We start from the raw sequence: 21,582 nt of genomic DNA on the forward strand, positions 1-21,582 counted from the left end.
CAGCATGCATAAAAATTAACTTTGGTGTGGTAAAACTACTCTATGTGCCCAGCCACATACAGTATTTATTTATTTATATATATTTATAGATATGTACAAAAGTTTGCCAGTATACAGAACAGTACAGAAGTGTACATTTTAAAATCCACAATGCAATACATTAATGGGTTACCAGGTCTCAGTAAAATAAAACTGAAGGAAAAGGGTGGATTTAGCTAAGAAAAAAAAGTAATCAGCAACTACCTATATGTGTAAAACAATTTTTTTTCTTTTTTTTTTTTTTTTTTTCCTGGCTTGGCAAATTCTTAAATATAATCTGAATGGCAGTGCAATAGGTTGAGTTGCCTCATACACACTAAGACCAGTCTTGTTCTGTTTCTTGTGTAGAGGTTTACTGTCCAGCATACTACTTTCAAATGTACATTACAATAGTATCAAAATGTTTTGGCAAAAAGATCTCGAAAGGAACCATGACATTTGTTGACAAAAATAGAAATCTGTAACAAAGCTAAATAACACCAAAATAAAAGAAAAATATTTTAGTTTCAGTTTTACAGTTGTGTATAATCACACTTTAGTATATCTCTGTTCACTTCTAGTCCCCATAATGAAAAATAGCTTTATACAAAACAACTTACTAAATTTTTAACCAGACATTTTCCCATGCTCAGTACACCGCTGTGCACACGCACCCAAGTTCACTCACACACCTTCACACTTTTTTGTAAGAGGTGCTGCCTAAAGGAAGAAAACGCTCTCTGATCATTACAACAGCAACAGTTTTACAAAAAAGCTTCACTCTAATCTAGTGTAGTAATTCAGTATTTAGCACGTGATTAGTATTAAGCCTCCAGCAATACAGCAAAATGGTTACATTCCCCGGTTAAAATATTGGCTGCGGATTCTTTGAAAATGAACCAAAAGCCTCGGTGAACTTGCACGCGTGCTGTGCTTAGCCTTTAGGATGGCTCCTTGGCTGTGGAGGGGGCGGACTTGCCGGCATTTCCGTTCTGTGCCTTGTAGCTGGTGAAGCTAGGGGTGTGGATTGTCCTGATGCTCTTCATACCTTGGTTCAGTGAAGTGGGAGAGGTAGAGGAGGGGGGGGAGGTAGAGGAGGAAGCAGGGGGTGGCCGGCCGTTTTGAGTCTGTAGTGAGAATGAGGGGTGGTGACCTTTGCCTGGGTAAGTGGGGCTCTGAAACTTGGAGGAGCCGTTAGAGACAGAGGGGATGAGGGAGGTAGAGTAAGGCATGCGACCTGTCTGAGGACCGAGAAGGTTAGAGGAAGGAATGGAGGTTTTAGTAGGTGGATTAAGAGGGTTAGAGCTGTCACCGCTAGAAGCAGGTGCTGAGCTGCTTTTCCCAGAAGTGGGAGAAAAGGCTGGGATCTTAGAAGCAGGTAAGGTAGGGGAAGTAGCCTTATAGTCCCCACCAGCTTTCTTAGCACTTCCATTAGCCTGCAAATAAAGACGGCAGGAGACAGTTTGTCAGAAAGCCAGTAACATGATAAACCAACAGGACCTGGGAAAATAGCCCTACAGAGAATAAGAATTAACAGTTCGAGGCCTGAGCTAAGTCTTGCAGCCGTGGACTGGACCTGGTAGAAAACCCAAAGTGCCCAACAAAGAGAGTGCATAGAGAGACAGAGAGAGAAAGAGCCACCAAAGCTTTCGCGAGAAGGTGCGATCTATGGGTTACAGACCAGTCACTACGTTGGCCATGCTTCTGGGTTATTAACGTGTGAATAGACACGTCTGGCCAGAGGGTTAATGAGCATCTACTGTCATCTATTACACCGACGGGTTAGTGTCCAAGGCTTCCTGTAAAGACTCTCTGAACACAAGCATTCCCAGCTCTCCCAAGGAACTGCCACATTTACCAAAGGGAAAGTAAACAGGTAGTTGACATCTTAAAGTTACAGTTGAATACCACAGTTTAAAAAAAAAAAACAAACCCAAAACAAAACAAGCAGCAGGTGGTTTATTGCAGACATGCATGCACAAGCATGGTGAAAAGATCAGTAGGTACTGTCATGCCCCCAGGATCCAGGACGTCCAGTTAGACCTCACTCGAAAGACAGGCATCCGTCATTTGGTAAAATCTCAGTCAGTTACTGGAGTTTTAGAAGAAACAAACAACACGAAATGTCCATCCAAACACTGGGTTTAGGGTAAAACTACCTGTCTGTATTGGCGTGGATCCTGCAGCTTGTGCTGTTTGCCTGCTTTCTCCATGCTTCCTTGTCTAGTTTTTGAAGCCATGGGGACCGGCATCCGGCTCGTCTGGGAGGCAGCGCTGGAGCCCTGCGGAAACGAGCGGGGAGCAGGGAGGGGAGACAAGGAGAAGGCGTCATCAGTACCGGTGTGCTTGAAGAGGAGACTGCACACCATGCACCAAAAAAAAAAGCCACAGTACTACATGCAGGGAAAGTTCAGGAGCTTCACACCGCAGGTGTTAATTTCCAGAATCAAATGGAGACAACTGCTCAGCTACTGATCAGCCTGGATTTCATGTCAGTGACGCTTGTCATTTCACACAGCGGATTATTCGACCCAGCTCCCCTGCATTTGCCCATCACCAATCAGCAGCAAAGATTAAAAAAAAAAAAACAAACAAACAACCCAACAGTCTATTAGCTGTTAGACACCTCATGGGGAGCCCAAACAAGCCACCTGAAAGGAAGCAAACAAATCACAAGACCCTCTTGTTTAATGGTGATTATTGCAGATTTTAGAAAGCAGCTGGAGGTTTGGTTTCTCGGACTGAGGTACCTTACGTGAAGTGGCTGGGATTGACGGAGGGGGCTCTACGCCAGCAAGGCTCTCATCCAGCACTACAAGCTCTCGGGGTGGGGTCTCTGGTACTATCTGGGCAGAGAAGGGGACAGTGCTTCCCTCAGAGCTGTATGTGCTTTCAGGGATAGATTTTGGACTCATTTCACTGATAGTGTTTTCCAGCTGCTTTATAGTCTGCTCAAGGCTGTCTAGCGTTCGGTATGTGCTCTGTCGAATCTCGTCAGTCCTAGACAGGGACACTGCAGTTCCGGCGGGTCCCTCTTGCTTCCCAGAAGGACTTTTGTCACTGTCCTCAGGCTCAGAGCTGGTGATTTCAAATCTCTTTGCTTCCTTGTGCTGCTTCAGGGTCCCATCTTCCTCCTCTTCTTCATAGACCACAACCTGCAAGGTCTTCTTCCCGGTCTTGGTTCCTGTCCGTATCGCCTGTGTCAGTGCAGCCAGCTGCTTTTTAGGGAATTTGAACTTAAATTTTTTCTTAGAATCCTGCCTGCTTCCAAACTGATCAGCAGAGTCCAACTTTGCGTCTGTGTTTAGCCCATAGATCTGACAGTATTTGTTAAAATTCGTCTTTGTGCTTTCCTCTGCTGCAGGATGTCTGGTTTCTACAGGGTCAGAGGAAGACTGAAGGTTAAATAGGTACTGCTCGTTGAGACTGTGAGCTGCTGAATACTCTGCGATTGCTTTGCTGTCATTAACTACTGGTGGCTCTTCTTTCTGGTTCTTAGAGGTTTCATGTGCTTCATTTTCTTCCTCCTCCTCTTCCTCTTCTATCTTTTCCTCTGTCATCATTTTCTCCAACTCCTCATCACATTCCTCAAAAATTGTAGAAAGCCGCTTATAAGCTGACCTAATATCCATTGGTTCATCAAAAATGATGATAACAGGTTTTTTGTCCAGACACACCACTGGCTCTTCGCTGTCTGTGTATTCCGGGATACCCTTCTCCGACACCATGTCCTTCCTCGCATCGATGTTCACTGTTTGCACATCTCCACCTTTCTGGCTGACTATGTCGTGAACTTCCCCGCTTGAGAGGACCTGGACAGCTGTTTTAGTAATCATGAAGGCGATGTTTTCTGTGGGTGGGTTGTCTTCACTTGGAGAGCTAGCCAGAGAGTCTGTCTCTTCAATGCTGTTCACGCCGTTACTTCTGGACCCTTTGGGTCTTAGCACAACCTGATTATAGTTGACTGCAGAAGCTTCTTGCTCCTGCAAGGAAGGTTGAGACCCTGCAGCCTCCTGCGTGTGCCTCATGAGAGGGGCAACGCTGCTGATGGGGATATGCTTGCCCATGCTCTGCAAGGCTTCACCCTGCGGCAGGCCCTGGCGAGCATCTCGTGAGAGTCCGTAGTTTGGCTTTTGTTTTCCAGTTTCAACAGCTGGAAAATGGGATCCTAAAATATCTTGAGCCCCTCTTTGTTTGTCATCCTCTGGCAAACTGACACCAGACAGGTTTGTGCTCATATTCTGGAGGTTTTTCTTAGAATAGTCTCTACTGTCTACAAACAAACCCTTGCTAAATGTAGGACTGTCATTCATTGAAAAGCCAATTTTACTGTCAGCTGTGCTGGATGAATCAGAACCCAATTCTTCTTCAGTTTTCCCTTCCCTCTTCTCTTTAGGATGGTCACTATCTGTGGGAGATCCTGTTGTAGCCCCATACACCTAAGGGGGAAAGTCGGATTACTTAGTTATTCAGGGCTGTTACCTTTACAGGACGGTTTTCCCCCAAATAAATCATCATATTCTCAGAGGAAGCGCAGACCTCGTGAACTCACCACTGTTTACTGCTGCAGAGGCATGTCTGAAGTTGTCATCTGATTCCTGTCTGTCTTTGGGGCAGAATTCCAAATTCTGGCAGAAGAGCGTATAACGTTACTGCTCTGTGCTACGCATGTGGCCAGCACGGGTTGTTACCTAGGGCTCCTGTCTCAACAAGGCCTCCAGAATATGTGAAAGCACACTAGCTACCTTATTTCCAACACAGTGCTACCTCGACCTGCTTACTTCCCAGTTAAAAAAAATCCCTAGTTTGTATACAATTGAAGTTGAAAAGATTCACAATATCTGATTAAGTTCTGCTGGGATGCATCAAAAGGAGCCCGATGCGGAATGGCTGACAGCAGGGCACTACGGCTTGCTAGTTCACCGGAGCGCCAAATGCGAGAGTCTGGCTAGCCTTGAAAGGAAGTTTTGTACAGCTAAAAGCTGATTTTCAAATTACGACACTTCGCTGCTTCTAATGTTGCTCACATCTGAGAAGTGCTGTTCCATCACAGTTAATATGGTCACAGTCTGAGCATTTGTAAATCCTTGCTGCAGCTTAAAAGTACTCCTTCAAAATTACCAGCAGCACCCTGCAGCACCCGTGGAAGTGCAGAATGAAACACTGAGCTACGTTCATTTATAGAAGCAACTCTGAACAGCAGACAGAGAGGTCATCCACTACCTCAAAAGTAGTATATTCCCAGCAATGCAAATTTAAAGGGACTTTTTTTATTTATTTTCAGATGAGGTCCTCTGGAGAGGCATTTTCATAATACCAGGCTTTTTTTGGGGCTTGGTTTGTTAAGTGCTAGTGACAGCTTAGGATAAACACCAATCATCAGGGTGAGGGAGTAACCAGAAGAGACACCATGCCTACAAACGAGCAAGAGAGAAATCTACAGTCAAAGGACGGCTTGCCAAGAAGGAAATGAATCTGGCCTCAAGTGCCTGAAGGCAGTGAGCCAAAAGTGTTACGGCTGACATTGCTTGAGACTAGAACCTGACTCCTAACACACCAGAAGGACCGATTATACTTATATGAGCATCAAGATGCGCAGAAGATCAGTCAGGAGAGTCACTCTCCCAGCTGAGATGAATGAGTGACGGTACAGAAATCCACAGGCTGGCTAGTGCATGCACTCCCTGTGCATACAGAGGTTCACAAGGTATAGCTTCTACATCTTGTGTGATATTTTCTTACATGCTGTCTGAGGATTTTACACAGAAAAACTTTACTCACAATCAAAACGCAGGAGCAAGAAAGTCAGTGACAGGCCAGAGTCACAGTTTATCTCTACAAAGGCTTATTAGCAGTAACAAGGCTGTGCAGCTGCTCCACGGATACCTTGATATCGCCTGTATTTCTAAATAAGGAGGAGCTATCACGCAAACCAGCCACAGCCAGCGAGGCACCAGTGAGCAGGCTGACACTGTCTGCACTTGGTGCTGAGAGCCGGTATCAGAACAAAACGCCAGGGCTCATGGTCACCTCAGGCCCAGACTTGCTAAGTGATAGGCGCCTTCCAGTCCCATTACGTGTCAGAGCTCCCAGAATTAGGTCAGGCCATTTAATGGCACTTGTTGCCTGTGGATATGCTGACTCAGTGACTGAGTTCCCATTTGTCTATATATTTTTAGCAAGTTCCATTTCTCATTCCAAGCACCAGTGCAACATCTTGTGGTGCCATTGTACAATATATCTCATTTTAGGAACCGCTGCCTTTCTACTAAAAAGTAAAACCACAGCAAAATTCACTTCCTCTATGAGTTTATCATGACCATAAGGCTCCATGTTTAAAGCCAATAAACACTCTGTCAAGTCAGATGACACAAACAGATCTCATTAACCTTAATTTCCTGGACTGTCTGTTATTCCAATAAATAGCAGTTTATGGCAATTACTTGGCAGCACCTTTCAAAGAACCATTTGTGCTACAGGATGTGCAGTGTCTTGAGTGGTGACCCAGGTTTTTGTGTAACAATATGATCTTCGCATTCTGACACCAGTAGTAAAGAGGACGAAGAGATACGTTCACATTTTTTTTTCTCCGTAACACTGTCATACACTCCACAACAAAGCAATTTTTCCCTTTTACTCATACCCATGAACTTGTACCCTCATCCAGCTAGGTGTTTGCAGCTTTAGACCAGAACTGCTGTTTGGGCAGCTCTAAGCCAAGTCCTTGCGTGCAATGCCCTGACCTGGCAGCAGTACCTTCTGGGGATGTATGGATTTTGATGCTAATAATATATCAGACACCACCATCTAGCTGGCACCTTGTGCTTTACAGCTGCAGCGCCCTATGCAGATGCAGCTCACTGTGGTTAGGGCAGCTGGGTTCTTCACTGCCCTGGGGACCTAGCAAAGTCATTTTCTCTCTCCCTGCCTCAGTTAAACAAAGTTGAAGTGCAATGTCTCCCATAAAATCCTTGGGGAGCTACTCATGACACTACATCAGAGAAGGTATTACTGCTATTTCCAATTTGCATACGCACACAAAATGCATAACAAAGTTGAAATGCTGTGCTGAAGAACTGTGTTGTCTTCCCCACCATAACTCCCTTCATTGCAAACCGGCGTTTGGCAGACAAGCTGCCATGCCTGCACGACCCCCTAAACCCAGCAATGATTCAATTCATTACCCTTACACTTAAAAAAGAGGTGTGCAAAGGCAGAAATATTTGTCCTTTTCATCATCCTGCACACTGGCTGCCCACTAAGACCAATCAGCTCAAATGGCAACCTCAGTCAAGACACAGCTGTGAACTTCACCCCAACTTGGCTACGGCCCCAGACACGCGGCACCTCTTCTAAGTCCCATCACCGAAGAGTGAATCTTGTGCATTAACTTTCAGAATAAGGGCAAATTTGGCCCATCCACCTTGACTCATCTCCAATAAACCGAATGGAATTTCTGAATATCTAATAACTATTTCTGGGACCAACAAATGCAGCAAAATAAAGCAGTAATTCTCTAAAGTGGCTCTTGAGACTGAGAGGAACCACTATTTCCCCTCAAGACAAGTACAAAGCTTAGGAGAGATGCTTCACCATCCGTTGCCAGAACAGCACTGGAAGGATGTTCTGAGGAGCACCAGCAGCTCTTTGGTGGAAACTGATGGATGCTCTTTTAATTTTGGTTTCACAGAATCATAAAACTTCATGCAACCCTTGTATCATTGCTGATGAGACACGTAATGTAAATTGATACAACGTTCCATATGAGCATTTCTGAGCCATACTGAGATAAAAGGAAGGAAACCACTGGGCAGTGGTGGCTGGGGGTTAGAGAGAATAGGACACAAGATATAAGATTAGTTTTGAAGGAAAGAAGGTTATGCCAAGACCGGGTGGCATGTTTACAAATGCCACTTGTTACCTTCTTTTCCTTGTGATGCATTAAAGTCCCAGGCCTTATGTCTTTAACATGTGTATCATTTCTGGACTGTTCAGCATGACTGTTTGAGTTTACATCCATAAAAGAGCACTTCTGGAAAGCCTAGGAAATAAATACTGCAGGTTATCAGGAGACCAAGTAGCTTTTATACAGAAATGTCTGGAGATGACCAACTACAAAGAGAGCATTTGTTTTTAACATTCACAGCTCAACAATATTATTTACAAGCCCATGAGATAATAAAGATTTTAGACTACCAGACTAAGAGAAATAGGGCATACCCTCCAATCTGCCAAGACTGCAGTCTAACTCATCACGCTGACTTCAATGTCCCCTGCAGCAAAACAACCTTGATTTCTATTTTTACAGATGGGGAGACGAAGGCACATAGAGGCGCTGCAAACTATCCAAACTTAAGTAGGAAGCCCATGACAAACTTTCTGCTTGCAACAGTACCTACTTCCTAGTGCCTGATATCTCCTCAAAACCCCATCAGATGTATTTTGGCCTCGACCACACAGCACTTAAACCTAAGGTTTCATGTGTTAAAATAAATGAATCTCAAAGTTCAGCTCTCTTTACTCCATTTACTGTCCCCAAACACTTCTCCTGTGCTTCCTTTATGCTTTCTGACCTCCATTCCCAGTGAGTATTAGCAGGGGCTTGCCATTTCCCTGGGTAAGACAAGCAGAGCGGAAATACAGATTTTTCTTCCCCAGATGTTGTCATCTGGAAGTGATCGATATATTGCCTGCAGAATTGTGAGGAAGACGTGGGAGCAGCAGGCCTTACACATGATTCAATAAATGAGAGAAGGCAGTATCTAATACCTCTTCCCCACCCCTTGCTGTCCACTCAGCTCCCACATTTGTCTGTCCCATGGCACACCATGCAAGAGCTACATGACTCCACTTCTCCCCACACAAACCGTTATTAAAACTTGAAGACATGTGTCTTTGCCACAGCCCTCACTAATGCTCCAGAAGGTGACAGTCCACTTCAGGTTCCTCCTGGTCTGGAAACATCCCAATATATGAGCTTGTGAATCACTGGCCTCCTGTGTGTATCCTAGGGCATGGCCTGGACTTTTTGGCCCTTTGTCTTGCTATCCTCTTTCCATTTCCTTTGGGTTTCTCTATCCAGCTGGCTCCCAGATCCAGAGGAGCAGAATCATCACTGCCACCACTGTGCAGTGCTGGCTCTAAGTGTGTATCACTGGGATCTCTGCAGGCTTTTAATGGCATGGTCTGCCATTGGTGAGATGTGCAGGCAGGACATCTCTGTCAGTGAGGGGAATGAGGGAGGACTGCTTACAGGAGTCAGACGCACCATGACACGCAAGAAGATCATATTCATACACCATGTACTAGGAAAATTATTTAATTCCTGGCAACTCTCATGAATTTAATAGCCCTGATTACAGATTAGAATCAGGCCTGTTCTTTAAATACTGTACTCCTAATATGTATTGCATGTTTATGCAAAATCAGAAAAGTAACGACAATGAAAAAAATCCAGTGCAAAAATCAGGGTGTAGAGTTTCTTCTGTTTTTCCACTATATCCTATTTGTATGTGTTTATAGACCAGAGTACCTAAGATAATGTGGAACTATTAGAACAAGTAGTGTCGCTCCTCGTAATACAGGGTCTGGACTTTCCACAGCTTACCCATTTGTGAGACCAGTGATGTGTTTTTGAATTAGGCATACCGTCTACAAAGGCATCCTCAAAGTCCTTCAGACTTTAAGTGATGAAGAATCCACTAGTTCCCTTGGTAATTTGTTTATTTATTACTTTTTCTCCGAAATATCTATAACAGTGTCCAAATACATTTTGTGCTATAGCAGCTGATACTAGTATGCCTTCTTCTGCTAGATCAAAAAGGTACTTCCCATGAAGGTACCTCCACATTGTACTCAAGTCTCTTCTGAACCTTCATATCCTTATCAGCCTTTTCAAATAGGGGACGCATGGACGCTTAGTCATGGATGCAGCAGCCCAGTGCTGATCTCACTGATCCTGTACACAGGAGATAAAAACACTCCCTGTTTTCACATCTACACCCAAAGCAGACACCAACTTTGTGGCAACAGCACTGACCTGGGACTTCCTGTCAACTTGTTGCTGCAACTCCTCTTCCTTTCCAAGACATGCCATTGTGGTCTGGCCTTTATTTGTTGTTCTTCTTGTGGACTTTATATTTCAGTCAATGTATTATGACCATTAAGTGATTGCTATAATCTCTCTGCTCTCATACTTCACTAGTTTTAATTAAGCTGATTTAAACAGTAAGGATTAATTGGTTTAGTGGTGGACTTGGTAATGTTAGGTTAATGGTTGAACTGGATGATCTTAAAGGTCTTTTCCAACCTAAATGATTCTATGATTCTACGATTTTAAATGTATTTCCAGGCCATTGATGAAAATACAGAGTGGTACTGGGCCTGTATCTGGTCTCTGTGAGACCTGACTATAAACACCTGCATCAAAGGCAACACTTTCAGAGACATCTGAAATAGTCTCAATCGTCCTATGATTTTTTTTTTTTTTTTGGTATACTCCATGGTACCAGATTTTTATCCGAATGTTGTATGATGTTTGATGAAATGACTTACAAAAACGTTTATAGTTATACAATTCAGTTTAAGCAGTCAAACCTGCTACCTGATCAAAGAGTGTTGTTTACTTTGACAGATCTGTGTTCCATTATATTGTGTTTACTAGCATAACTGTTCACATCTGTCCTTCAGTTCTTCACTGATTGAATCCCGTACCTGATTTTCCATTATTCTGCCTATGACTGATATCACACTTATGAGCCTGTAGCTCCTGGATCAAGCAGTTTGCACTTTCTAAAACATGGTACCCTGTTAACCTTCTAAAATGTACCCAATATTTTGGTATTTGTTTAAAATGAGCATTGCTTGTCCCCAAAACTAGCACTCAAACACTCATTCCATGTTGAGCTACCATGTCTATTTGTCCTCCTTAGCTCCCCTCAGCCCCTCTTTCCAGACCTTAACCTCTGTTTCATCGTCACCAGTTGCAAGGCAGCCAGGTTGCTTTCCTGGAGACAGGAGAGAATGTGACAGTTTCACTGTCCCCAGCTCTCTTGTCGCACTAGCCATTAGCACACAAATAGGGAACAAGGGTAAACCACTGCAGGTAAACCCACAAACCAGCTGTTTGAAGCACTGGTGGGTGAGAATTGAGCAGGATGCACCCATCACATGCAACAGTTGCTGCTTAATATCCATGTCTCCTGTGCTGCAAACACTACCTGGGCAGCACCAAACCCACCTTTCAGCAGTTGGACAGCAGGACCATCTCATGTCGTGACAAGTGCTCTGAAACACCCCAGCAACAGAAGTTATAGCCAGTTAAGCTGATCCACATCTCCTTTCCTCATGGGGGCATGGAATAGGACAGAGGGTGCCCCGGGGAAGCTGGAGCTCACTGATGGTAGCTGGAATAGTTGGCTTTTACTGCACCATCACCATCACTGAACTAAACTGGCCTATGTGCTATCAAGTGAAGGACCAGCAAGACAGCACTACTCCTATGCTACTGGCAGAGTAATGTACCAGTTACACAACAGGGAACAGCACATGTTTCAACGTTCAATTGAACACTCCGGGAGACATCGGACCATGGCACAGAACAAGTGTGCACAACCTGCCAGGAGCAGACCCCATATTGTCTGTTCCCACCAATGTTAACATGAATGATGGGTGCTCAGCACATTGCTGGTCTGGTACTAAGTGAGGATTGCTAGGCCAGGGACAACACACCTAATGCACACCAATATTTTACCTGTCCCATCTACGTGTGTAAGATTCTCCAGTGGTAACCCCTGCATTCTTGACCACTCTCGGCTCCAGACCTCTTGAACAAAATTTGAGTGGTGCTTACAAAACGTGTACCACCCAGTGCAATAAAGTGGGACCAGGTGAGACTGGCAGACCTACTTTCCTTCATGTTCTGAGCTATAAGTTGTGCCAAAGCCCTAGAAATTATATTGGGCACAGGTGTCTTCATGTGCAACCCAAAGGGCATACCTGTAATTCTGCCATTATTTTATCTCCTTCCTCTTCCTCTTCATCTTTTGCAGCTGATGCTACAGCATGCCCTGTGCTCCGAGACATTGCCTGATCCTCTTTAGGGGCTTTGGATTGTGCTATTTGCCCAGCATCTTCACTGCATTCCTACAAGGGGATGAGAAAGCACAGACAGGCAATATAGTTGAGCCCTCCTGATGCAAAGCAAACACGGAAAATTCAACATTACTGCAATTCCCCTGTGGCAAGGTCCCTCTTCCTGTTTAAGGAGACTGCTACTTCACCAGTTCAAAAGCAACCAATCTTGCTGATGTGATAGCATGTTCACAGATTACGAAGCTTCCTAACTTGGACTTCTCTCCACTTCCATCAGGGAACAGAACAGATGGGGAAAGGAAGCCCAAAGAAACTAATCTGGAACATTTCTGTAAAAACACTCTCAAATCTGAGCTGATCTTCCCTATCTAAGGCACACTTTTTTTTTTATTTTTAATCTTCTTACCACTCTAAATGAAAGCAGCCTGTGACTTGCCTTCTATATTGCTAGGAGATAAGAGCAGCAAGACTCCTGTAAACAGAATTGATCAAACCTTACTTGTTCATTTGGCCTAACAGTAGTGTTTCCTGGTAAGCAGTTTCAGTAGCTCTCCAGGACGTAGCTCTGTCTCAACTTATTTTGTGGTTTATAGACACAGCCCAAACCTGGGAATGCTTCTCTGTATCAGCCACTCATCAACAGTCTGATTGCCTAGAGTCTGAATCATCAAACCTTGACAGCAGCAGCCTCTTTTCTGGCTGCATAGATGACATCTCCTGATCTCGTTGTGGTTAGTCCTGAACCTGGCAGGTAACTACGCCGTGGAGGTGGAGGAGGTGGAGACTTGGTCAGTTTGTCATTATCCTGTTCTCCATCAGGAACTTCTTCTGCAAGTAAACAGAGCAGCACAAAGTGAGCACAGGTGAAGGACGGAAAAAAGTATTTGCATCCCTGCCTCAACTGGAAAGGAAAAAAAAAAATGGCTTAAAAGGTCCTGCTGCTGAGTATATATGAATAGAAATACATTTGAGATTCAAGTTGAAACACCTTGAACAAAAGCAGACACTGCTGCACTTGCATAGAGAAACCATGTCACTTCACCCAGAAATTTTCAGCAAAACTCTTGTCCCTCACATCACTGTGGCTGGGTTTCAGCCCTTGGCATACAAGTGTGACAGCACAGCACAATTCTGCAAATCAATCACTTGTAAAGAAGCATGTAATGTGCAGGTTCACCTGGGTACCTGGTTACAGATAATGCCCCTGTAGCCTCCTTTGAAACTGTGGCTGCTAAGGTGGCTACTAGCAAGACACCAAACCTGGAGGCTTCTTGCTGTTGCTCAGCAATTCTGAAGCAACCAGCACACATTTCTGTTCTGCCTGGGAGGTGCTGCCGGCAAGATGCCAGGAAAGGAGCCAAGTTCAGACAAAGGCTGAGAGGGAAAATGTAAACACTGCTCTGGAGATGCCTCCTTTCCAGTCCAGTGAGTCCTCCCACCCCTGATCAGGGCAGGGGAGCACCAAGGGCAACTGCACTTGCTTCTCTTCTAACAACAGCATTTGTTTTCACTTTACTTATTAGTAACTATTCCAGGAATGCACAAGTTTGCCTTTGAATTATAAGAATTATCATCTAATTATCATATGTATATTTTGCCAACCCACGAAGATTCAATACCAAATCCAATAGCTGAGCAGAACCAGCCCTTGCTTTCCAAGGAGAGTCTTCCAAGAGAAGACCAGTTTCTCAAACTGGTATTTCCCCACCACGATGCTTCCCCGCCCAGCTGCCACTTCCTCTTTCCCACCAGCACTGGATGGCATTTTTTCCAGAAGCAGCATTACATTGCTCGTGACCTGTCCCTATGTGCTTCTGGTCACAGGCTAAGCATCATACATGGCAAGAGCCACCATGTTCACACTGCTGTTTACAATGTTTTGTTTTCAAGAGTGAGAGAATGACCTTTCTGCAGCTACTCAGTGTTATATAAACAGCTGGAATAAATATAACCCAGAAAGATAAAACCTCCTGCTTTTGGGATTACCCAGCTGTTTAGGGCTAAGTATTCCCTCTGGGCAAGTTATTGCATAACTGCCTGCTCGCGGGGCTGTGTCAGGCTCCTCCGGCACGCTGGCTGGTCCCTGGGGCTGGACGGAGCCCTTGTCTGACCTGGCCTCATCTTTGTTCCCTTCTTTGCTCAAATGTTCCTTGAAACTGCTTAAGCTTGAAGAAATGCTCTGTTGTATTATCTCCCTCCCTGCTTATCTGGCACTTACTCGCAGGATAGCAACAAGAGTGAATTTCCAGATGCACTCTACATTAGGCCACTTCTTCGGTCAATGTACATGTTAGAGACATTCCCCATATTTTTCACTGAAGAATCTTGATAACAAAGATGAGCTGGAGTCCAGACATTAAAGAATTATTTACAGAGTCTGCAAAATTGTGTAAAGTGTGCAATTTTACTTTGTTTTGTGCTTTGCAGGGGGAAAAAAAAGAGTTTCTTTAATTGAGTTGTGTGTGGAAAATGGCTGAGACAACATATTCTGGCAACGTGATCTATCTGGCTTCTGCAGCAAAGCCAACAGAGGACTCTTGTTAATTTATGGCCAAAATGTCTTATGCACTATATTAGTAGGTAGGTGGTCTTTCCTTATGTTGCTCAGTTTTTCTTGTCTGCAGCAGACTGATGTTGAAATTTTCATCTTGAATCATAGAAGAGTTGGGTGGCATGTGAGATATTTAATCAGATATTAAGGAAATGTTTTGCTGTTCCCTTACTTATGTTACTATTACAGGATTCATTATGCACAACAGAAGGCAAATGTCTTAATCTCATCAAATTTCTCCTTAAATCTGCTGGCTACACACTGTGCAAAATTATTTTCTAGACGTGGCTTAGTTAACTATGCGAGTTACAAGACTTCTCTGTTACTGTGTTCTGCACTTCTTAAGATGTCACAGCTCACTGCACCCATATGGTATTTATTTTCCCTGACATTTTCTATTTATGACACACATTATACAAGATAATTGTGTTGATAGCAAGTAACCTCACTGAACAGTGCCAGAATTCTAAAATTATTTTATGAGGTTCAAAAGAATTTATTTTAAACACGTATGTTGTGAAACATCCAAGGAGCCACAACTTGTCAGTGCTAAAGGTGCGCCCAGAACGAAATGCTGGATCTGAAAACACTCTTCCCAAAGTCTATACGAATTTGTGTACGCAAGCCCCAGGGCATCGTTTTGCAGCTATTTACAACCTTGGCATGCCAACACCTTTAGTGCAGCATGCAGCTCTGGTCTCCACAGCTCCAGAAGGACACAGTGGAGTTAGAGAAGGGCAACTGAAACAAGCCTGGGGAGGGAGCAGTTGGCCTAGATGGAGAGACCAGAAAGGCTGCAGGTTTGCAGTCTGGAGCCCATGGGGCAGGCTGAGACCTCCAGGATATGATCAAGGTTTATCCACTGCCTTCATGATTTTATAAAGGGAATGCAGAGCTGTTTGTCAAATTGCAGAATATTAGAACTATGGGGAACTCAGTGAAGCTGGTACAAGATCATTTTAAAACAGATGAAGGAAAGCTCCTTCTCAGGATGGGGAGTGAGCTCCTGGAGCTTGCTGCCACAGCAGTGGGGAGGCAAGTGGTATAAGCCGGCACAGAGGAATTACTGGATAAAAGGTCTATAACGAATGTGAAAAAGAGGAGGCTGGGATATTCCCTCTAGTATCAATTGGAGGTGCTGGGGGAGTACTAGCAGACTGCAGAAGGTGGCCAGGTTCTGTGCTGCCCACAGACAGTATCTCCCATTGCCTCTGTCAGAGACAGACTGCTGAGCTGGATGGACTATTGCTTAAGTAGCTGGCTAAGACTTTTGCAACTGACTCATGTTTGGCTGAGGAGGTAAATCCAAGGTTTGGCTGAGGCATCTTCTTTGTTCCTTGAACTCTGAAGAAATTCAGACATGGATTTGTATGTTAAACAGTGAAAGAAATAGGACACCGCATCGTGCTCCTACCACAAAGTAGCTCTACCTATATAATTCTTGATCAAAGTTAGTCCAAGCCATTCTCTCCAATGATGGGGATCTTACATCCTCCTCATTGCCTCATACAGCCTTCTTCAGTACTTCACTTTCCTTATGATTATGAGGTTTTCCCCTAACACCTAACCTGGATCTTCCTGGTTGCAATTGCCAACTTCTACTGCTGTTCTGCTGTTCTAGCCACACAAAGCAAGTTGGTCTTTTCTTTTTTTAAGCAGATTTTTATGTATTCAGAGATTGCTTTGTCCTTCTTCAGCCTTCACTTCCTCATGCTAAACACAACCAATTCTTTCTTTTTTGTTCCCCAGAGGTCATGTTTTTTTAGAGCTCTGGTCATTATCATTGCTGTCCTCTTGACTCCCTCCTATTTGTTCAGTCTTCGTTGAAGTCCACAACACTGAGTTTGGGAATTTCTATGTAAGAGCTCACCACTGCTGAGCAGATTCATGTGTCTTGTAGATATTCCTGTTCATCTCATTATGATGTTTGCCTTTTTTGCTACAGGGTCACAGTCAACTCACATTCAACTTGAAACTTGGTATATCTGTATCATAGCTGTGGACAGTCAGAATGCTTATTGTGAAAGTCACTCTCATTCATTCCTACATACCTGTCTGCTTCCCAAAGACAGCTCAGTTATGCATCAGTAGCATCACAGGTCATTTTCAGACCTCTGAGGGACTCATCCAAAACACTGGTTGAATTTATAGTTTAAGATTATAAAGTTAGCAAGGATCATTAAGATCAAATAATCTGACTTTCCACTTAACATAGGTCCAATGATTTCTTCAAGCAGATCTTGCATCATGCACAGAGCTTGTGCCTGAGCAGCCTTTCAGAAAGAAACATAGCATTGCTTAAAGATTTGAAGTGGCAGAGAACCTCATATGTTCATAATTAAACTTCAGTGATTAGTTACTCTAAATGTCAAAATTTTACAGCTAATTTTTAATGTGGCTTTTTCTAGCTTCAGCTTCCAATTGCTGGAACTTGTGGGAACATGTTCTGCAAAGTTAAAAGGCCTCCTTACCCTCAGAAACCCCAGGCACGTCTTGATCTTCTTTTGATAACGAATATGTCTACAAGAAAGAGCTTTTTAGGTTTCTGATGGTAAGATCATTTGTGCTCAAACTCTTTGTGGTTCTTTCCAGAGTTCTCTGTAATGCTAAACTTTCAAGTGCAAAACTGAACACAGTATACTAGATATAGTTATACTAGACTAGTGTCCTGGTTTCGGCTGGGATAGAGTTAATTTTCTTCCTAGCAGCTGGCATAGTGCTGTGTTTTGGATTTAGTAGGAGAAGAATGTTGATAACACACTGATGTTTTTAGTTGTTGCTGAGTACTGCTTATGCTAGTCAAGGACTTTTCAGCTTCCCATGCTCTGCCAGGCGCACAAGAAACTGGGAGGGGGCACAGCCAGAATAGTTGATCCAAACTGGCCAAAGGGCTATTCCATACCATATGACGTCATGCTCAGTATATAAACTGGGGGGGGGTGGCCAGGGAGCAGCGATCGCTGCTCGGAAACTGTCTGGGTATCGGTCGGCGGGTGGTGAGCAATTGCATTGTGCATCACTTGCTTCGTGTATCATTATTATTATTATCATTATTATACTGTTACTATTAGCATTACTATTTTACTTTATTTCAATTATTAAACTGTTCTTATCTCAACCCAGGAGTGTTTCTCACTCTTACTCCTCCGATTCTCTCCCCCATCCCATCGGGGTAGGGGGAGTGAGCGAGCGGCTGCGTGGTGCTTAGTTGCTGGCTGGGGCTAAACCACGACAACTAGATATAGTTATACTAGATATGGATATACTATAGTACATAGATACTCTCATCTCTGTCAAAAGCAAGGTGTACTCTTACTCTCCTGCTCATGAGGAGTCTTTACCCCCAGAGGACAAACTCAGTCTCTCACCTGCAATACAGGGAAATTCATGTTCAGCTGGTTACCCACACTGGCATCTACAAAATCACTGCATCCTGTCCACAGGACCTGCATTATCCCTCAGGGACATACTCACAGGTATGATCAAGAACACAGAAATCTGTAAACTGAAACCATTCTAGAAAGCAGGAAAAATAACCTCTCTTTTACAGATACACAATTCTTTAGCACCATTTACTCTAGCAAACCTTACCTGAGACTTCTAACTTTTCCACTGCATCCCCTTTAGGCAGGGCTGCTGGCTGGGGAGGCATCTCCAGGTTAGGAATTGACTTCATTATATTGGCCTGGGCCTCTTCCAAGAGCTTTTCAAATTCCCTTCCATTATAGTGATCAAGGTTTTGTCTTTTCTCTTCCCATTTCTTTTCAGCTTTCTAGACAAAAACAGTAAAGCACCTATTTATTTACTTACTGTAAAAAAAATCCGCGTGTAAACATTATAGGTCAATATGGATAGATTCTTTCAGGTCTTGTCAGCAACTAGAGGAAAGATATTAACGCTAATTAATTGTACACTGGGTCTGACTTCCATTGTGCTAGATATGGCACAAACACATGACAGACTGACAGTAGCCACTGTTCACTAAAGGAACAAAGGCAAAATTTAAATCTGGGTCACTGCCTTACTATATCACACTGGTGATTAAAGTGCATGTCTGCAATAGGACATGAGAGTTCACTTGTGGGTTTTCTCAATGTCTTCATGTGAAACCACTGGAACTTCACAATCTTTCACTTTTACCTCTCCATAATGAGCGATATGGAGATTTAAAGAGTGAATGAAATCCACTGATGCAAGTGTTGCCACAGACTCATATGTTATTGTTCAAAAATAAGGTATTCTAAAAAAGAATTTTTTTTTTACAAAGGTTATTTAAAAAACACAGTTACTCATTTTGGTTACATGTTATTATCCTGTTGCATTTAAAATCAGAGGATATCTTCAGATGTGCACAGTGTAGTTAGGGGTTAAGCATATAAATCCCCAGAATGCATTTGAAGAATCCCACCTGCAGTCTCAAGAGTGAGACTGGGAGCTCAGACCCAAAGAGAGGACAACTGGTTGATTAGAATACACCGTACCTCAATTGATACAGCTCGGTTTCTACTACTTGCACTGTGAATTTCCTCAATGAAAAGACTTTGCATGGTGGTGCCATTGACAGAGACCTGTGGTGCTGGTGTGGCTTGTGTGGGCTGGGATCCTGTTGCGGGCTCTTGCGGGGGGGCTGGTGGGGTGGCCGGGAGATGGCCACCTGCCAGCACACCTTCGCTGTGGCTGGCTGCAGTGGGTGAACCCTGGGCATGGTTGACCAGGGCTGACGAGTGCTGAGACTGATGGATGAGAACGGGTGAGCTCTGCACATGATGGACCGTCATTGTTGAGAAGGGGATGACTTCTGACTTGACTGATGACACCTGGGTCTCTGATGTGACTGTGGTGAGGTTTTGCTGTGCATGTCCCTGGGCATGCTTGAGCTCCTCCTGGTTTTTCAGAGCATCAGCTGCAGTGGCCTTTTCTACAGCAGAGTATTGCACGGCTTGGGATGGATCCACACCCCTCAGCAGTCCTTCTGTAACATGTCTGCCCAGCCAAATTGAACACAACAGTGTGGCACATGGTTAGCATACAGGCGAGTCATGAGCAATACTTAACAATAAACTTTTGCAATAAATAAATAAATAAATAAACCACCTATATAAAAAGTCTTTTTCTTCCTGATGCTCTCAGTTGTGTGATTTCATAGCTTTCTCTCAGAGTCAGGGACTCAGAGTTTTAAAGAGACCACTCTAATTAGGACGGTTTTGCCTTTTAAAATGTTTACAAACCTTCATGGATGTACAGGCACTTTTTCACCAAACCATGAGTTACAGTGGGTTGATTTTAGAGGGAGAATGGAAATCAGTTGACTTAAATTTTATATGCTGTATCTAGCTAAGCAAGATGTTCCTGGATTATTAGCACAGAAAGTGGGAGTTACATAGAATGTGAGTTAGCAGTTTGGCAAATTGCCAAAACAAAGCCTTCAAATGATACTTGACAAAGGTCTTGTCTGTCAAGAGTTTGGGGTAGAATGAGCTGAGGATGTAAAGAGTCAACTATTTCTGGCAGCTAGCTGTGAAATGGCTGAGCTTCGGAGTGCAGCTAGCCATCAGATGCCATCAGTTTTTCCATTACTGAAACAGACTTTATGAGGCTTGATACGTAATTTCACTGCAAAAAAATTACTTTTGGTAAAACTTTGGCATGCATAGCTTATTGGTTTTTTTCCCAAACAGGGCAAGACAGGAAATAACTGTAGTCATTTTTAAGAAAAGGAAACTAATATGAAAGGATATAGATGTTTAGCTACATGGAAAAATAAATGACGGCTCATAGAAGACCTGTGACATAAACCATTTTATCCAACTGCCAGTACTGGCAAATCCATTTTACATATGCTCCAGGATATATGGAAACAATGACAACCCTACATTCCTTAGAATAATGGTAGCAACAATAGGCTTATGACCTACATTTTCTTGTAACTGAAGTAAAATTGAGACCACCACCCCTGACAGTTTGGCCTGATTCACTGTTTTGAGTAGGAATTAAATCCAATGCCTATTGCCTCGTATAAATCAGCAGTCATTTGCTGCCCATATATTCTGACAAACATAGCTAAACACTGGCACTTAATGGACACAAATTTTATCTAATATTTCAACTTTCTCTACTGCATCTCCCTTGAAAAGAATGGAATAAAGAATTTGCATGAATTCACAAGCATATTGAAAAATACTTCTTTCTTTCAGAAGGTCTAGGATACCTTTATCCACTTAGAATCTTTTCCTGTTTTATTTCTTACTGTTACATTTTTGGGGATGCACATTCCAGTGTCAGAGAATATTTCTGCTAGCTTAGATTGCTGTAAATGCCTACAGCTAATCAGCTCAGACATGGGACTGATGCCACTCTTAAGATTTCTCATCCAGGCACTTCCCAAATCTGGAAGTGTTGAGTTCAGAGGGAGCTAGTTCCAATCATAAGATCTCTACTACTGTGGATGTTGGTCAGAACAGAACGACTGCACAGAGCACAGGAAAAGTCAATTTGATTTCCCTTGAGAGGTCTCTAGGGAGAATCTATAAAACACTGCAAGCAAGTTGCATTTCTCAAAATTGCCTGGGGAGAGAGGGTGAACCCAAACCCGAAAGCTGTTCCAGCCCTGCTTGAGGAAATTCTTTAGTTTTGAAGAGGGGGGAAAAAAAAAAATCACCTCCTGAGCATGGTAAGGATATCAGTCATGCTGCGCACACGTTTCAGCAAGCTGTCTAGCTTGTGTGGTTCTTCCTTTAGGAACCTCACGGCTTCTACCTCAATCCGGAGGATTGCACGCATTTTATTCTGCAACGTTGGGAACTCTCCTGCAAAGACAACAACTGTGAAGCTCAAGAGGAAATGATAAAAGCCCTGGGGAGAAACAGATAATGGGGTGAATGTTAAATAGCTGACTGTCCACCTCTCTCCAGGGGCCATGC

At 43.5% G+C, this 21,582-nt stretch overlaps 1 protein-coding gene across 5 annotated transcripts in view; it reads right to left on the minus strand.

Moving 5' to 3' along the window:
• Positions 1–959: 959 nt before the first annotated feature.
• Positions 960–21,582, minus strand: part of KIAA1217 (KIAA1217 ortholog) — a 184,296-nt gene continuing 163,673 nt past the window's right edge. Inside the window, exons 12-20 of one of the 5 annotated variants that reach the window (XM_075705116.1) lie at positions 21,321–21,468; positions 19,144–19,645; positions 18,254–18,434; positions 12,785–12,939; positions 12,016–12,162; positions 7,940–8,059; positions 2,769–4,457; positions 2,178–2,300; positions 960–1,454 (exon numbers count right to left, since the gene is read on the minus strand). In XM_075705116.1, coding sequence (XP_075561231.1) covers positions 960–1,454; positions 2,178–2,300; positions 2,769–4,457; positions 7,940–8,059; positions 12,016–12,162; positions 12,785–12,939; positions 18,254–18,434; positions 19,144–19,645; positions 21,321–21,468 — 3,560 coding nt within the window. Of the gene's footprint in view, positions 1,455–2,162; positions 2,301–2,768; positions 4,458–7,939; positions 8,060–12,015; positions 12,163–12,784; positions 12,940–18,253; positions 18,435–19,143; positions 19,646–21,320; positions 21,469–21,582 lie in introns of those variants that run through there. The other 4 variants (XM_075705117.1, XM_075705118.1, XM_075705119.1 and 1 more) reach the window with 4 other exon arrangements.

This window comes from Pelecanus crispus, chromosome 2 (genome assembly GCF_030463565.1).
Source record: "Pelecanus crispus isolate bPelCri1 chromosome 2, bPelCri1.pri, whole genome shotgun sequence".
NCBI lineage: Eukaryota > Metazoa > Chordata > Aves > Pelecaniformes > Pelecanidae > Pelecanus > Pelecanus crispus.